The sequence below is a fragment of the Gekko japonicus genome, unplaced genomic scaffold (genome assembly GCF_001447785.1).
Source record: "Gekko japonicus isolate JY-2015 unplaced genomic scaffold, Gekko_japonicus_V1.1 scaffold13, whole genome shotgun sequence".
Lineage (NCBI taxonomy): Eukaryota > Metazoa > Chordata > Lepidosauria > Squamata > Gekkonidae > Gekko > Gekko japonicus.
The window spans coordinates 1,167,050-1,186,124 of NW_015172553.1; the positions used below are offsets into that span (position 1 = coordinate 1,167,050).

At 45.5% G+C, this 19,075-nt stretch overlaps 1 protein-coding gene across 1 annotated transcript in view; it reads left to right on the forward strand.

Annotated features, from left to right (window-relative positions):
- The window catches only part of ANTXR1 (anthrax toxin receptor 1), a 181,989-nt gene that overhangs the window by 53,961 nt on the left and 108,953 nt on the right, over positions 1 to 19,075 (forward strand). Inside the window, exons 8-10 of the mRNA XM_015421095.1 lie at positions 581 to 661; positions 6,449 to 6,509; positions 11,380 to 11,478. Of these exons, the coding sequence (XP_015276581.1) occupies positions 581 to 661; positions 6,449 to 6,509; positions 11,380 to 11,478 (241 nt within the window). The remainder of the gene's footprint in view (positions 1 to 580; positions 662 to 6,448; positions 6,510 to 11,379; positions 11,479 to 19,075) is intronic.

Here is a 19,075-nt window from a genome sequence, read left to right on the forward strand (position 1 = left end):
TGGACCACTGGGTCACGGTTGAGGCTAGAGAGGTAGGGGGGAAATTGCCTGACCTGGTGAAGTTGGAAGAATGCCAGCCTGGCAACATGTGCTACCTGAACTTCCATTGATAAGGAGGAGTCCAGGAGCACACCTTGACAGTTGAGGCCAGTGTCAGTGGTGCAGTGTTGAGCATTGGGAGCTGACACCCCAACCTTAGTTGGTTGATACAGGTAGTTAAAGAAGACAGATGGGTGAGGATCTGTTAAGGCTGGAGACCGAGAGTTAGGTGGTGTGGCAGAATCACCATTGCTTGTAGAATGTGTGCTTTCCCACCCCCTTCCTGCCCCACTTTTGTCTCTGGTTAAAACAGACTTCCCAGGTTTTTATAGAGATTCAAAAACCTGCAAAGTCTGTTTGGTCAGCATATGGAAGTGGGGCAACAGGGTGCATATGCATCCCTTGATTATATTTCCTTCAGCACTGCTTAAAACTGGCCGAAGCTTTAGCATACTTGATACTGGACCAAGCTTTGTAGAAAGCCATCCTGAAGTCATTGTTTATTGGCTGACTTACCAAACTGTCTTTGCTGTTACGCCAGCTGGCACGGATCGCTGACAGCAAGGATCATGTCTTCCCTGTGAATGATGGCTTTGAAGCACTCCAGGGGATCATAGACTCTGTAAGTATTACTTGCTATTGTGTTCATTTTACGTCTTTGTAAAATTAGAATCACTGCAGCCAAAAACTACATTTATCTACAGTCTGCGATGCCTCTTGTGGAGAAAGTAGTAACAGGGTCTGAGCTGGAGAAGAAATGGAGAAGGGTACAAGACAGACATTCCGCTGGAGACTCCAGGGAATTATTTGCCCAGAGCAAAGAATGGAGAGTCATTTATAAGGAGGTCTTTGGATGTCAATGATGTTGATAGTTTTCTGCGCCCAAATTCACTGTTGTTGATGAAGTATCCTGAACAAGCAGCAGGGCTGGAAATATTTGTAGTGGGTCTAGGGTTGCCAATTCCAGTTTGAAAAATTTGTGGAGATTTGTGGGTGGTGCCTAGGGAGAGTGGAGTTTGGGGAGAGGAGGGAGTTCAGCAGAGAAGTGTTGCCATGGAGTCTGCCCACAGAAGCCACCATTTTCTCAAGGAGAACTTGTCTCTGTTTACTGGAGACTGGTCGTGATTCTGGGTGATCAACCTGGAGGCTGGCAACTCTAAGAGAACCGGGTGGGGAGGGGTTTAACTGTGCAAGCTACTGTACAATTAAACCAGTTCTGAGTATGATTTAGATGTGTATAATACTGCTGTCTGAGCTTTTAAATAGGGGATGTGCTGTGCCATTGAGCCTTCTGGAAATGAGTTGGAGTATGAGAGAAGTAGCGGGGAAAGCATTTGCATTTGTCCATTTTATCTGAATAAGAGAGCATCTTTTGTTGCGGAGTACAATCTTGTTTCTGTCTGGCAGCTCGTGGAAAATGTGCTCTGTTTAGAACACAGAAGCTGGTTGGTATCTGGAAACCCAGTTGTTAATAGTATCGTTTTGTCCTCCCCAAGGGACACAGTAATCAAGTCAGCGAGATGAATTGCTTCTAGCCTGTGCTTCTTCCACCATCATTTTGCACCCCACTTGGGGCTGTACCTGTTGTGATGTTAGGAATGTCCCCTTTCCTGCTTGCTCGTCCCTGCCCCCTCATTGTACAGAAAAGCTGAATGAACCGGTATGCTTTTATGATCACTTGATCCTTCTCAACTCTATATTTTAAACCCATTCAAAGTAAGTTTAATCTGACAAGGTCAGGGAGATCCTGCGTTCAAATAAACATGCGATCTTCCAGTTCAGTTGTATGGTGAGGGCTCATGCATGTCCAAGACCTGCTCCTGATCTCTGCTGGTGAACAATTATAAGAGTAGGAGATATCTGAACAGGAGGACCGCAGAACACTTAGTGTGGTTCCTTGCAGTGCAAACTGGACCCCAGTCTATACTCCTAGCTTTCCTAACTTTTCATCCAGCCTGAATTGTGTGCCAAATTATGCTGGACCATCGGGTGTTCTGCAGTTTTAAAGGAGATTTGGTTCTCCAGCCGCCATTCTCTTTGCAGCTGTTCTTAATGAATTCCAGAAGAGTTTCTCTTTCTCCTTGTCCTGCTCTGTTGCCTGTATTTGTGTGTGATAAATCAGAAAATCTCAAGCTTGGGCAGCTTTATTTAGAACCGAGCTAGGGTTTGGTTGGCTGCTGCTAAGTTTAATAGCAGCAATCAGGGCAGAGAAGGGTCAGTCTCATGATGGGAAGGTTAGGAGAGGAAAGTTGCCACATAGCAAGAAATAACACACGTAACTTCCACATGGATCTCTTGCTTTTCTCTCCCCCTTCAAATGGCAGCAGTTTTTATCTGAGCTTCCAGATCACACTGTCATACATTAGCCAGATTTCCAGGTTTCCCCCCAGTTCTGCTGTTTCCCTTCCTTGGAAGATCAAATCCAATGTGGTTTTGGGGAAAGAATAAACAAGAAGGAGAAAGATGGATTTCCCTTCTGCCAGATCCATCTTTATTTTCCCTCACACTTACCTTTCCCTCCCCCACTTCAGCTGGCTTTTAATTTTTTGTTTAAGTGTTATTCATAAATATGTTGCTAGAGTGTTAAAACATTACAGTGATATTCCTGCTACCAGTGATTTTTAAAGGGGGAGGGAGGGACAGAAGAAGCAGGACGACAAGCGCAATGAACAATTCGTTTCACAATATTTGCTTTATCTGAGCGTGTAGTAATCCCAATTCTTATCAATCACTACTTATAAACTCCTGAAGGAAACAGCGATTAGCAGTGGAGACTTTATGTTTGGCTTTGAGAATCCAGCTAATACATTGTGAAGACCTTGGGTTCTGTTATTAGAGAGTCAACATGGAATGTTTCCTTTAGGAGTTGATGAGTAGTGATTGATAAGAATTGGGATTGCTATACGCTCAGATAAAGCAAGACCCTGGTCAGACGTGCTGGAAAACGCGGGGGGAAGCACGGCTATTTGTACCATTGCATTTTGATGCACTATTATGCGATCAGACATGATGGTGGCTTCCCCGCGGCAAAGGACGACGGGGGAGAAAGCTGCGCATCGGCGCGATCACACCCAGGGAGTCCGCATGCAGCCCGTGGCAAACCATTTGCCAGTAGGTCATCCCAGGTACTTTTTAAATGCGCATCTTCGGCGGGACGCCTTGGGTTCGCCACGGATTTCGGCGGGACGCCATGGGTTCGCCACGGATGCGCTACTCCTCCCAGATGTTCCGGTGTGATCGTGCCCGGAAAATCCGCGGTTCAATCGTGCCTTCAGCACAGCAAATGCTCCGTGTGAACGGGGCCCAAATATTGTGAAACGAATTGTTCATTGCACAGTATTTGTTAGCATGTGAGCGATAATAGAAGAAAAATTTCTACAGAAATTACTACAGTAAATATTTTTGCAACATATCTTTATTGACTCTTCGTTATTTTTGTCACAGATGTTGTTTTTGGAATTCCTCACCCTCCAGGTGGTGGCTGGAGATCTCCTGGGATTATAACTGATCTCCAGGTGACAGAGATCAGTTGACCTGGAGAAAATGGCTGCTTTGGAAGGTGGACTCTATGGCATTATACACTGTTGAAGTCCCTATCTGTCTGGAGATCAGCTGTAATTCAAAGAGAATTCCAGGCCTCACCATGACATTGGGAACTCCAGAGAAGTGGCACTCTAGGTACCACCAGGTGGTTGCTAGATAGACAGATAGATCGCTAATGCCCAGAAAGCCACCATTCTGTCTTCTAGGGTGTGTACCTCAGTAATAGATCAACCAAAATCTGAAATTTGTCCCTACACTGAAATAACAATAATCATTTATATCTTGTATTCCATGCTTAGATTCAAGATGGATCACATGGCATAAAACCAATGTCATCAGACAGCATACCAATAAACGATGCAATGAGGCCAGGATTACAAACGTTAGGGGGAAATGCAAAAAAGAAAAAGGTGTCAGTCATGATATATTATAAATAATGCAGAAAACAGAATTACAAGTAGGAAACAGAAGAGTGACAGCAGGATAATACAAAATGGGTAGCCACTGCCACAGGAAGTGGTGGCAGCTACAAGCATGGATGGTTTCAAAAGGGAATTAGATAAGCATATGGAGCAGAGGTCCATCAGTGGCTATTAGCCACAAGGTATAGATAGGGACTCTGGGGCAAGTGATGCTCTGTCTTCTTGGTGCTTGGGGGGTGTGTGTCAACAGTGGGAGGGCTTCTAATGTCCTGGCCCCAGTGGTGGACCTCCTGATTGCACCTGGTATTTTTGGCCACTGTGTGACAGTGTGTTGGACTGGATGGGCCTTTGGCCTGATCCAACATTGGCGTCTCTTATGTTCTTATGTTCATGTTAGTCTGCCTGTAGCAGTAGAAAAGAGCAAGAGTCCAGTAGCTCCTTAGACTAACAAAATATGTGGCAGGGTATGAGCTTTTGTGAGTCATTGTTCTGATGAAGTGAGCAGTGACTCACGAAAGCTCATATCCTGCCACATATTTTGTTAGTCTTTAAGGTGCTACTGGACTCTGGCTCTTTTCTACAGCAAGATAATACATACACTAAAAACTTTAAAAGGCTACAGTTCTCCTTTTATAAAAAGTGTCCTCCAGAACTATTCAATTATACTAAAGTTGTATACCCCTTATAAAAATGCCTTCCTGAACAATTCAGTTCTATACAGTCTGTGGAATGACCGAAGTGTGGGAGCCTTGCTGACCTCCTTGGCTATTCTGCAAGGTGCACATCTACAGGCCGCTATTGATCTTACCCACTTGCAGGGTGATACCTTTAGAAAGCTTTGCTCAGATAAATGCAGCTGTCACATCAGAGCATAGCAGGAGAGACGGTCCTGCAGATATGTGGGTCTGAGGCCATGAAGGGCTTTGTTGGTGTTTGCGTTCACATAAAAATATACACATATTTTGAATACTGTGTCGCAATGTAGTGGTCTCTCTTCTTCCCTGTGTTACACCCTTCTTTTGCAAGGCTCATTTCTGTGACTCCTACTTTCTTTATTTTTCTCTCTTGCTTGCTTTTTATCTCTGGCAGCTCCTGTTTTCCTGTGTCTGGACTGGACTCCTCTGTTGCTCTCTTCCAGGTTCTACCTTTACTTCCTACGGTGTCAGTTGGTTAGAAGAACATAGGCTTGTGTTTTTCTAAGTTCCTTGGTGCATGTCCAGGCCCTGAGCCTCTTTTCATCTCTGGAGACTTTTAAGACGATATAGTGGGCCTAATTCCATCTACACCTTTTGCAGGCAGGTATTTAGGTAAACTGAGAGGCAATGGCTGTTATATTATTGGTCCTTTCCCCTTCTTTTCTCTTGGAAAAGAGAATTTGTCACAAGTTGTTGTTGTTTTTTTAATATAAGCACTGGGTATAAGTATTTGCTTGTAGATCTGGCTTAAGCACTACATTCAAACAAACCATAAATTATTTCTGATGAATGAACCTGTAATATTTCTAGAGGGAGAGATTTGGAATGGTGGAGGCAGGGATGTCTGAACTGTTTTTCTCCCCCTGTTTCGGTGAAGATCCCTTATGTGCAAAAATACATTTATATACTAAACAACATATAGTTGGTTGCCCCCAAATCTGCTTCCTACACTGGCTGCCTCACACTAATGTTACTGTCCTAGGAATGTTGTCATAGATCTAGGGGTGTATCTAGCTGTCTCTATAGGCCTCCCACACAGAACCAGCTTATGGGTGACCTTTTATACATGTTAAGATGAATAGTCTAGTCAGCTTTCGAGCTGGCACCTCAGACAAGGTGTACTTTACCACAGGTTTATATCCAGGCTAGTAAAGTTGCCTGTTCAACAGAATCTCAAGGGTAATTAGTGACAGCAGAGTAATTCTAACCTATCGGCTGGGTGAGACATGGGCTGTTTTTGCACACGTTGAATAATGCATTCCCAATTCATTGTACAGTTGTTGGAAACTGGATTTCCCATTAGCTTCCCACGGGAGGAAAGGATGGCGGCTTGGGATGCATGGAAAGAGGATGCCTTACTATCACCAGATGCATTGAGAGTACATTATCCAATCATGAATCCCAAGCCGCCATCCTTCCCTGCCTTGGGAAGCAAATGGGCTGGGAGAGTAGCTGGCAAATGGTCCGTGGCATTCCAAGTGCCTGCCTAACATGGGTATTTTTTGAGGAGGTAAGACACTTCTTGCCTTAGTCCTAGAAGGATTTTGCCAAATGTTTTTGCCACACAAAGAGGCTAAAATTGTTGCTGTGAGAGCAACACATGAAAACAGGGGGTGGGGGTGTGTGTCTACCTGTGCCGTTTCCTTAGCCTGAGTATGATTTTGCTGTATAAACAGAACTCTGTATCTTACTGAACAATGTCATCAAGAATATTTTTCTCCCCCCCTCCCCCTCCCCTGCAACCTCTAGATTTTGAAGAAATCTTGCATTGAAATTCTGGCTGCAAAACCTTCTAGTATCTGCGCAGGAGGTAAGTTTAAACCAGATTCTTCCAGCACTCATTGCCTCGTATGCATGCGCTTCTCTCTTGATCCCTGAGGGAATGCAGATGCTGGAGTCAGCCATCTTCCTGCTTTCCTTGGGAAATTTTCCAGATGGAACTTGGCATGAAATGCTAGAAAATTCCATTTGTTGTATGTCTGCTTCTAAGAAGTGATCTTGATTTGATCTATATTAGGAATGTGTTATAGTTTTTACTGTGGGACCTGAAAGGCTATGGAATCTCAAAAATCGTCTGTCAGATTCAAGAATGCCCATTTGCTGAATATGTTTGTCATTCAAGAACCCCTTTTGCATCCTTTCCCCACTCCCCATATGCCTCATTTTTTACCTCCAAATCCACAAAGAGTTATATTCCAGTCCCGCATCTTGCCTCTGGCTCATTCAAATATTTCCCCCTTGGGAACAGACTGGAGGCGGGACATAAGCTCATGTATCTCCTTCCTTGCTCCTCTCATTGTGAATGGGGTGGGAATAATGAATGTGTATGGAGTGGGAATAATGAATGTGTATGGCCCTGGGGAGGTCCTAACAGATTTCACATTATAAATAATAGGCATATAATGGTGCCTCAGCAGTATACATACCTGGCCAATAGCCAGGGGGAGTTGAAAGACTCCACTGAGCCTTGTGGAAATGCCTTTTTGTGCTTAGGGCTCTGTGCATTTGGAAGCGATGCACTGGAGAGCCAGTGTGGTGTAGTGGTTAAAGTCTCAGACTAGGATCTGAGAGTCCCGGGTTCGAATCCCCACTCTACCATGGAAGCTCTCTGGGTGACCTTAGGCCAATGATACGCTCTCAGCCTAACCTACCTCACAGGGTTGTTGTGAGGATAAAATGGAGGAGAGGAAAATGACGTAAGCCACTTTGGGTACCCCTTGGGAAGAAAGGAGAGGTATAAGTGAAGTAAATAAATAAATAACAGCCAAGAGGGGAAGGGTTTCATGGAAGAAGAGAAGAAAATTGCCTTCTGATGACTTTGTCTTGCCCAGCTTGGTGGAATTGCTTTCGTCCTGCTTACTACACTGAAGTCATTGCAATTATACTGTTGTGCTTCTGGTACAAAAATGCTGGGACCATTTTCACTTTGGATGAAAACAAGGGATCTCCATGGACTGCAGATTGTAGGCGGGTCTTGATGTCCCAGCTTCTGGTTCCTTTGTCAGGACTTCTTTAAACATATCACCACCTACTAGATTGATGAAACTGAGGTCCCAACTAGGCGTTACAGTGGCCATGCATTTGACCTGTGCTGCCACCATTGTTTTAGGGAAGAATTTGACTGAAAAATGCTCTGAGAGCCTGATCCTGATTAGGCCCACAGTGTGGCATGACCAGGCAATCTTGTCCACCCCCACACCTTTTCAGATACTGAAGTGCATTTTTTAAATGGTCAAATTTACTTGAACATCAGGTGATGGCTTGCACACATTAATGGGTCATGCATAATTCTGCAGGTCGTAAGATTTCCAACCTAGCAGCAGTTGTCAGTCCATCTGTCCAGGGAGTAGGAATGGGGGCTGGTGACTGAGCAGGGATCAGTACAGGGAGCTGTCCAAAGGACTGGCAACCTGGGAGGCAGTCAAGAGCTTGGAGGGTCATCAGCACCGGCACTGTCCAAGTGCAGGACTTGAGCATGAGCAGGTTTCCGAAGGAGATGTTGACTCAGCAAAAGCCATGCTTGGACTGAGGAGTCTTATGACGCTTCGCTTCGTTGTCCCAACCTTCCTGTTGCCCCGAGTGGGGATCCAGATCCTGTCGAGGCTTGAGATCAGCTCCCTCATCTTGAATAGGACCAGGCAATGAACACATGAAGCTGCCTGATTCTGAATCAGACCATCAGTCTGGCAAGGTCAGGTTTGTCTACTCAGACTGGCAGTGGCTCTCCAGGGTCTTTCACATCACCTACTGGCTGGTCCTTTCAACTGGAGATACCGGGGATTGAAACTGCGACCTTCTGCATGCCAAGAACATGTTCCACTTGAAACTGCGACCTTCTGCATGCCAAGATATGTTCTGCCACTAAACCATTGCCCCTCCTCAGCAAGATATCCCAGGCTGCCCGGCAACCCCTCCCTCTTCTTATACAGGCTTCTGCTTAATCTTGAAGCCTCCTTTGTCAAACACCAAGTCCAGAGAAATCATGGGCTGTGCTAGGCATCTGTGACCCAGTTTCATTGGCTGTGCTTTGGTACTAGTACCAAGTCCAGAGAAATCATGGGCTGTGCTAGGCATGTGTGACCCAGTTTCATTGGCTGTGTTTTGGTACTGGTCCAGCAATTGCACTACGCTTTTGAGAAGTTTCAGCATTTAGGCAGAGGTTTACTGTTAGGCATTTACTGCAAAGCAATGTTGATTAGTGCAGTGTACACAAGTGCATCAGCAGAGTGAGGGATAGACTGGGAGGAACTGAGGAGCATCAAAATTGCTTCTCTGTGTGAGTAACCGTAAGGCCCTGGGAAGCAACTGCAAACCCTGGGGTTTATATAGGAGGGGAGGTGATTGGCTCCTCCTGATCACCAGGTTCCCTGGTTAGAAGCGTTCTGTCAAGGGGCTTCCGCCTTGAAGCGCTGGCAGTCACTTCCCCAAACCAGTTGTCCTAGAAGGGCACTCAGATCTCTACAAAACTTGCACAGACACAGACGAAGGCTGTTTTTTCCCCCGCTTGCCTCTGTTGATGGAGCACCTTCCACTTCCCTGTTACTTTGCATGCTTCCTCGACTGAGCTCACCGGCCTGCAGGGATAGATTTGCCTGGATGGTGTGAAGCTGATCCTTCTAGGACAAAAGAAATTGAGGCTTGGAGCAAAGCCCAGATTCCTGAGTCAACTTGTATTCTTTGCACAGCTACAGAGCAGCAGCCCCCTGAGGCATGTGCTAACAGAGGCAATGAGTGGGTGGCGTCTGCTAAGTGCCAGGGAAATTGTTGATTCAGCAGAAAATGGGGTCACTGCAAAAGACGTTTAAAGTGATAACCCTGCTGTCTCCTGATTGCCTGTTGATTTCAATATGCTTAATTATATGTGTTCGAGAATAGAAAGTGTGGAGAACAATTCTAAGCATGTCTACTCAGAAGCATGTCTATTCAGGGCTTATTCCCAAGAAGGTGTTTTTAGGATTGCATTTGTTAATCTCGCCCTTGAAAGTTTTCTTGAGTGCTTTTAGTCTTGCCATTTTGCAGCTATTTTTCTTTCAGTGTAGTGCAGTCCTCTAGATCTGTACAGCTGCAGCCAGAAGGCCCAGTATTGATGGCTTTGTGGTGTTGTCCTAAGTGAGGCAGGCTGATCATTAGTTACTGTCATGCTTCCCAAGCAGTAGGGAGATTCAGGGCCAAACTAGGTGTGATGGCAGCCAGGGGGTTTGACCCTTGGACACTGCCACCATTTTAAAGGGCGTTAAAAATGCTGCCAGGGCCTGAACCTGTTCTCTTGTTGCTGTGCCTTTTCAAATGCTGAAATGGTCAGGGGTATGTGCATTTCAGCACTTGAAAAGGCATTGGGGGGAACACCTCAGCCCACCACTCTACAGGGTTAGTTTGGAGGTTTGTGTCTTTTAAAATGTCTGTACAATTGCAGATAGAGACATGGAACTTGGAGAACTGGGAACCCCTCCCCCCAGACAGATTGTGCTAACTTTTAAAAGTGCAAGAAATGGGGTCCCCTTTCAACATTGCACCCCTAGCTCCTTCTTGCAAACCCCCTCAGATCTCTAGGATTCTAGGCAGAAGAGCAGAAAAGTAAATGTGACATGTGCTTCTTGCTAATTATGCAAATGAAGATGAGCAGAAACAAGCGTGTATTATAAAATTCAGATTTGCAAACTTTAAAAATTCAAGCTGTATAACAGCTGTGTCGCATCTGGGACTGCTTTGCAGAATGTTCAAAAATAACTTTAAAAATCTATGCGGAAAGGCACTTGGAACAAACATTATCTATTACATTTTTATTCTATCTGTCCTCTGAGCAGTTCACCCTTCCCCCATTTTATTTTTACAACAACCCTGTGAAGTAGGGTTAGACTAAGAGAAAATATGATTGGCCCAAAGTTATCCAGCAAGCTTCATGGTAGTGTGAGGATTTAAGTCCAGATGTCCCAGATGCTAATCTGAGTCTCTAACCTCTACACTATGTTGGCGTTCTCCATCAATGAATTGCTTTAAAATCTTCATTAAAGATTTGCATTTATTTCCACTAATAATATGAACGAAAGTTTCTGTAAGATGTTGCGCTTTACTCTCATAGGTTGAACAAAATAGATAAAGGCAATAAATACAAATGCAGGAGATCTAATTATCCTCCCATGGACATAATCTATATGTGTGCAAACATCTTAAAATGCAGTAATAGTAAGCCAAGTTTTTACAAAAAATGAACCAATTAGCAGCTAATTATTTCATGAACATTAATGGTTTCATTAGGCATATTAGATAAGATTCTGCTGAAACACAATCTTTGATTTCTGGAGTAATGCTAAAATTGCATTTGCAAAGAAATTTTTTTAAAAAACCTTAATGGGTGGTTAACTTGGAGAAAAGTCCAGTTAAAAAAAGAATGGATTGCTAAGGTTTGGCATGTGGTGCAAAGGTCACAAACTACTGAATTAGGGGAAATAAAAAATGGAAGGCAAAAGAGAGAAAATTATTGCCATGTTTATTGATTTATAGAAAAAGAATCAATATAAATGTTTATGAGTGTTTTCGAGGTCTGTAATGTTAGTTTAAAACTTTTCTTTCTCCGAGATTTGAATTGTGTTGAAGACACAATTTTTCATGGCTTTTTATTTTTCTATTTTTAAAAACGTACAAATAAAAATATGGTGAGAATTCTTTTTCTTGGGTTTCAGAATCATTCCAGGTAGTCGTGACAGGAAATGGATTCCGGCACGCCCGTAATGTCGACAGAGTCCTCTGCAGCTTCCGAATCAATGAGACGGTCATTCTCAGTAAGTGGCTGGTTCTGGCTGCTGCACCCTTGGGTGGGTGATGCTTGACTGTGTTTGTTGTTTGGCAAGCAAAAGAGCTCAGGGCCAGCTGTGGTCAAGGAAGTGGCTGTGGGTCGTCTTGAGGAGGTGTTCGATACTGTTTGAGGGCAACACAGATCTTTATAATCTTTGTGCAGAACATGAAGATATGTACAGCATCCAGTTCAGGTCCTTAGGAAGCCCTTCTTGTATATACACACAGAGTGACATATGCCCCTACCTGTCATACCGATGCACATTTTGCTGCAAGTTTCCTACAGAAGGTAGGTGTTCATGGCACTGATTGGGCCGGCCTCCATGATGTCACCAGGACAAGGTGACGAATTAAAAGTCATGTGTATGAACACCCCTATGGGACTTTTAAAAATAAAAAAGTAGGCAGCCAGCCTGAAGCATGGGGGTGGGAAGACCAAGGATAATGGCTGAGCCCATGTTTGACGCTAGTAGTATACTCACCTGCTGTTATAACTGTGTTGTTGGACAGAACCTAGCGTCACCTTATAACTCAGGAAACACCCCCCAAGAGCTTTCTTTTTATGTTACCTTGGTCTTCAGCCTAAGAGTAAACACGCAGGACACCGTAAAGGAATAAGTTTTATGCCAGTTAGAGGTGTGATCAGAGGTCATTTCGGGGGAGGAACGCGGGCGAACGCAGTTCCCCCGGGTGAGGTGCAGGGGGGCGGGGCACATGACGAAGCCCCGCCCCCTGCTTCCGGCCGCCCCACTTCCGGCCCTCATTCAGCCAGGAGGAAGCAGGAGAAGAGGGAGGGTAAGTTGCTTCCTCCCCGCCTCTCCCCACCCCTGCCTGCCTGGGGCCAGGGAGGGCCTTTGCGGGGCTTCCTCGCACTCCCGCTGGCCTTGCAGGTCCACCGCCAGGCCCCTGATGTCAGGGGGTGTGGCATATGCTAATGAGTTATGCTAATGAGTTCCCCTAGCTCTTTTTCTACGAAATGACCCCTGGGTGTGATGATTGACCCCATCATGTGAAGGCTTCAACACATATCCAGGATGTGACTTGCCATGTGCCAAAAAAATATTCACAAAGCGGATCTAGCCAAAATGGGGTGATTTCAGCAGGCAGAGAACTGTGAGTTAATGTAAACAGCCAAGATGTGGCAATGAGCTCTGGATGGATCTTTTGATGCTCAGAATGGCAGCTAAGGAGCTTTCAGCTGCCCAGCACAATGTGTGGCTGAAGGCTAAAAGTGTTGGTTGTATCAACTCAGAGCAGCATCTGCATGGGCAAATCCTAGTTCAAGAGTGGGTGAGCCAGGTGCCAGCAATACTGTCCCTAACTTAGGCTGTGGTCACACACACTAAATAATCCACTTGCAATCTACTTTCAAACTGGATTTTGCCAGTTCACACAGTAAAAATCCAATTGGAAAGTGCATTGAAAGTGGATTATTTAGCATGTGTGACTGCAGCCTTACTGTGGATCTTTTGGAGGACGCAGCATCCTGCTGTAACAGTGGGATGTCTGGACAGGAATCTTCTCGGCAGCACAAAATAGCTGGTTGTGGGGTCCATGTGTGTTGCCTGTTGTCTAGTTAATGAGTTAGCTATATTAACTATCACCTGATGGAGCAATCCTAAACAGAGTTAAACCATTCTAAATCCTGGGCTTAGAAGGATATAACTTTGATTAAGTTTGCACTGTCATGTTGAGATCACACACGCTAAATAATCTACTTTCAAGCCACTTTCCAACTGGATTTCGCCAGTTCACACAGTAAAAGTCCAGTTGGAAAGTGCACTGAAAGTGGATTATTTAGTTTGGTGTAGTGGTTAAGTGTGCGGACTCTAACCTGGGAGAACCGGGTTTGATTCCCCATTCCTCCACTTGCAGCTGCTGGATGACCTTGGGCAAGCCATAGTTCTGGTCAGAGCTGTTCTCTCAAGGACAGTTCTGGAAAGAGCTCTCTCAGCCCCACCTACCTCACAGGGTGTCTGTTGTGAGAAGGGGAAGGGAAAGGAAGCCACTCTGAGACTCCAAGTGAAGGGCGGGGTTTAAATCCAATCTCCTCCTCCTCCTCTTCTTCTTATTTGTGTGATCGCAGCCTGTCAGCCACTTGAATGGTTCTTCACCCTTTAAATGTACCCTGCTGCCTCTTTTATGCTTGGAATTTCCTCCTGGAAGACATACGGGTTGCCACCTCTCTTACTTCTATCAACCTCCCCCTCCAAACTCACCTTTTCCGAGAATCCCCTCAATCCTGATCCTTACCTGAAACTGCATAACCACCTTTGTGTGCATTCATCCATGGTTACTTTCCTTTCCCTTTCCCCCAGTGTTTCTCCCTTTCTTAATTTAAATCATAATTTCCCTGAGATGTGTTTTGTTTTTTGCTGCTCTGGCTGTGTTCACTGATGCCACTATTATAAATAATTATTCCAAATAATAACTGATTGCTTGTTGCAATCAGCATTTTGGATTATCATGGCTCTGGGCAGGAGGAATTTGAATAATTTTGAATTCTACTGTTGAACCAACATGGTGAATCCATTTATTTTTTGACATGATGGATTTGAGAGCAAGGATGCTCTTCCAAGCAGGCTGTCTTTCATTAGAGCATGAATCCTGGCCAGATTCCAGCTGGGAGTGGTGAATGAAAGGCACCCAGTCAGCACATGCGCTGGGACTTCTGCTAGGCATCTCCTGAAACTTGCAGCTGGCACGGGCTTGCTGCTGGCTGCTCAGTTTCTTCCTGCAATTAGCTAGGTCTCTGAACTGGGTGCCCACTCTGCCCAGTGGCAGGACGTGTCCTGGATTGGCATGAGTGGTTTCTCTGGACATGCCAGCTCTGTCAGCTTCAGCTACATGCCTGGCTCCAGAGCGGCCCCAGTATCTCTTGCAGCACATCCTACTGGGCAGAGATTCCTAAACTCTATAAATCCCAACAAGGCCAAGGGACAATATTGCCTCGGTATATTAATATCAAAGAGTAATCATCCAGTTCTAACTTGGGACATGATCTGCTTTTGATCAGTATATTTTTAAAAAATACATTCAATCAGAAGGCCAAGCCACTGTTTTTTAACACTCACTTCTGGCCTTGAGCTGGACAACATATCAAGTCTTCTTGGAGTTGGAGGTGGTTGGTGTTTCCCGAGAATTAATGGCAGTGCACCAAAGCTGTTTAGATTCTATCTGGCTGATCTGAAATGAACAGGAAATGTCTGTGAGGAAGCAGCTCCTGAAATCTCAGGGCTATTGCATGAAAGTCCCAAATTTGTCAGCTGAAGGGCAGGAGAGAGCCTGGCTCTGTGTAGGAATTTGTTTAATTGAAACCAGTTTTTTTATTCCGCTTCTCTTGCCTTTTGAGGTCGTGTACAGAATCCTAAAATAAAATAGCACAATCCCAAAAATATTAAAAGGATGGAGTATAATTTACCTCACACTCTGATGCTGCTATCCTGGGTATTTCTCTGCACCTGCTGCATGTAATTGGTTGCTGGACAGAGAAATGCAACAGGGTGGCCTTAACACAGGGCTGCAGCAGCAGGATGCCTTCATTTCTTATAATATGCCCTTCGGTCATCTTACCCAAACATGACCAACCAAACCCACTCCTGATTCACTTCTGGCAGAATTCAGTGGCAATTTAGGGATGCGTGAAATCCCCTTGCCAATTTTGTCAATTTTATCAAGGCCTTCTTTGAAGGTAAATCTTACAAATGAACATCATAATGAGCATAACATGATTAAAATAAGATGCTGACAGTGCCATCCAAAGCAGAATTATACCCTTATAAGTCCAAAATGGCTGCTACAGGAGGCAGAGCCACACACACACAAAGAGGAAGTCCAAGTGTACAGGAGAAGATGGGTACTTTAAAAGTACATTGGGAAAGAGGAGAGAGAGAATAAAACCAGCCCTGTGGTGGCAGCCAGTGTTCCCTCTAAGCTGAGTTAGTGTGAGCTAGCTCACAGTTTTTTAGCCTTCAGCTCATACATTTTTTGCCTTAGCTCAGGAAGGATGGCTCCAGAGCAAGCTAATTTATGCAGTAGCCGAATCGCTTGCTCACAACCTTAATGCCAGTAGCTCACAAAGCAGAATTTTTGCTCACAAGACTCCACAGCTTAGAGGGAGCACTGCAGCTGCCACCTAAGCAGAGGTCATTTCGGGGGGGATCGCGGGGGATCGCAGTTCCCCCGGGTGAGGTACGGGGGGCAGGGCACATGACGAAGCCCCGCCCCCTGCTTCCGGCCGCCCCGCTTCCGGCCCTCATTCAGCCAGGAGGAGGCAGGATAAGAGGGAGGGTAAGTTGCTTCCTCCCTGCCTCTCCCCACCCCTGCCTGCCTGGGGCCAGGGAGGGCCTTCGCGGGGCTTCCTCGCACTCCTGCCGGCCTTGCAGGTCCACCGCCGGGACCTTTGTGGGTGAGGTGTGTGGCCTTATGACACACTTCCGGTGATGTCAGGGGGTGTGGCATATGCTAATGCATTATGCTACTTTCTGAAAACACTTGGTCTATACCAGGAAATATGTTAGTGGGTGCTGTGGCATCTATGGGGATCACACTGGGGACCTCTGGTGTAACTGCTTAGGTAATCACTGTGAGGCTGCATACTGACCTGGGAATAAGCATGATCGAATTAAGTAAAAATGCATAGGATTGGGCTGTAAAATCAAGAGCACCACAGCAAGTGGGCAGAGTGTTGACATTGACTTCTGGATTTTTAACCTCATGTAACACTTCTGGAATATGTTAAATCAATCCCAGTAATTTCCTGAGAATACAGCTGGCTTCTTGTAAACTTGTGCCTTGCGCTGTTTGAGTTACTATGTAGAGGATTTGGAACTGACTTCTGAAATTAAACAACTGTCTTGGGAATTCGTTGCCAGGTCAAAATAGCAGGAGCTGTGCTGACTTCTATTAAACTGTGTAACCGTTTGAACTAAGGGACTGGGATGGGCACAAACCGGTTCACGAGCCTAAATTCGGCACAAACTTAGCCCAGTTCGGAGCCACCAAACTGAAGTGGGGGAAGCAAAACAGAGCGCTGAAATGGCTGCAACCCATCTCAGCACTCCATTTTGCTTCCTCCTGCTAATAGCAGGTGGGTCCACCCATCCTTTGAAGTGTTTTGAAGCAGGTGGAAGCAAAATGGGTCCTTCGAAGCAGGGGGAGTAAAATGGGCAGGCTAAATGGCTGCCAGCCATTTAACCCTTCCCAGGCAATCCCCCCCCTTTTCTCCTGCCACAGCCAGGAGAAAGGGGGATCTGCACTGGTTGGTTCAGTTTGGGCATTTTTAGCCGGGTTCAGTTCATGAACCACCTGAACTGGAATTTTTTGGTTCGTGCCCATCATTTGAAACATGGTTTTGGAGGAGAGTTTTACAGATACTGTGAACAGCCAAAAAGAAAAAAAATAAATGGGTTCTAGGTCAAATCCAGCCTGAACTCTCACTAGAGGCTAAAATGACTATTATACTTTGGCCCCATTACCAGAAGGCAAGAGTCCCTGGAAAAGACAATAATGCTAGAAGAAGTTGAAGGCAGCAGGAAAAGAGGAAGACCCAACCTGAGATGAATTAACTCAATAAAGAAAGCCACAGCTCTGAGTTTCTGAGACCTGAGCAAGGTTGTTAATGATAAGATGTTTTGGAGGTCATTAATCCATAGCGTTGCCATAAGTCAGAAGCGACTTGATGGCACTTAACATGCACACATAATTAAACTAAGGCCCTGTTCATACGAGGCGTTTTGGGCTGGGAGTGGGCCAGATTGGAAGCGCAGCAAACGGGCGCGATCCCACGTCAACATCTGGCTGGCGTTGCGCTCCCATCTCCGATCCGGCCCTTCCCCCGATGAAGCGCTTCAAAACTGAACCACCTACCTAGGTGGTTCATCCGTTTGGTCCGTATCATTGCTGGCCGTGGGATCGGCGGCGTGTCTTGCCGCCGGCGCATCCCCAGCCCCCAGCAGAACTGCGCATGCGTGAGCATGCGCAGTTCGGCAGCCTCCCCCTCCCGAGCGTCCCTACCTCCCTGGCATCTGATCGTGCCAGGGAGCAACGGCGCGCGGTGCACAGGATCCGTGGGATCCCGCCCGCGCGTCTCTTTTTTGGTGCGGCCCTATTTGGCCGCGCTTTGCCGGGTGTTTTCCCTGCCGTGTGGCAGGGGCCTAAGTAATGAAACCCTTGTGCAAAAACTGAGGACCAGCAGAGAAAAGAATAGAGACTCTATTGAATAGATCAGACAAATGGCCCATCTAGTCTAGCATCCTGTTTCACACAGTGGCCAACCAGGGCATAGAGGCCAAGGCCTTCCCTTACATTTCCTCTTAGCATTGCTGCCTCTCAATTTGGAGGTTCCCTTTAGAAGAAGAAGAGATTGGATTTATACCCCGCCCTTTACTCGGAGTCTCAGAGCGGCTTACAAACTCCTTTCCCTTCCCCTCCCCACAACAGACACCCTGTGAGGTAGGTGGGACTGAGAGAGCTCTGAGGGAACTGTCCTTGAGAGAACAGTCCTAACAGAACTATGGCTTGCCCAAGGTCATCCAGCAGCTGCAAGTGGAGGAGTGGGGAATCAAACCCGGTTCTCCCGGATTAGAGTCTGCGCACTTAACCGCTACACCAAACTGGCCTCTGATGGACTTATCCACCATATATTTATGTACTGTGTTCTTAATTTAAAGAAAAATCCTGAGGCAGTTTCCAGTAATAAAAATCCAATTATAAAATATACAATATCAAATAAAAAACTGATACAATAAAATCAGTTTAGATCCAGCAATGGTAGTAAATAAATAAGAATATAAATGTAAAATGGCAAGTTGCAGCACTGTACAAAACAAACAAAAAGAACAGCACCAGCTGGTACAAAAGACAAGAATCAAAAAAGCACCACATAACTAAACAACACTCAAATCCTTCAGCAAACTGAAAAGTTTTAACCTGAAGTTGGGAGGCTGTTTGGTGCCAGGAAGAAATTGTTCCATCGTCTAGGTGCCGTCCCTTACCAGCCATGCACTTCACTCAGAGGGTGGGGACTTGAATTGCCCAGAGCAGGTTACAAATGAGCTATTTGTCCCAGGCATCCATAGAATAAGGGCTCCTGTTCATGTGAAACTGTTCCCCCAGATCCCCTTGTAAGACATGTCTCTGATTTTGCTTTTCTTATTTTGTTCTTTAGTTCCAAACTTTGTTACATATGTTTTTAATGAATATGTTATAGTAGACCTTTGCCATTTGTGGGGGATCCATTCACCATGAATGACAAAATGTGTGGAAATGTAATGACTTAATGGTTGTGATGATGGCACAGTGAGAGTAAAAACAGGCTGGATGTCTTATTGGACCAAAATAAATACAATTGTGGGTGACTTTTACCAGTCTCTGAATGATGAGGGTCTTGTAGTAATTGTGAAATGGTTCTGCTTTGCTTACCTGCTAATGAGGAGTTTTGTATCACCATCCTTGCTTCTGGAGAGAAAGCCAGGTTGTTTCCGAGGCATGGCAGAGTCAGTAGGGAGCATTCTTGCATCTGGACCCTGTGTACGAGAATTCTCACATTGGTCTCCCAGCCCTGCAGATATGTGCGTGGTTCCT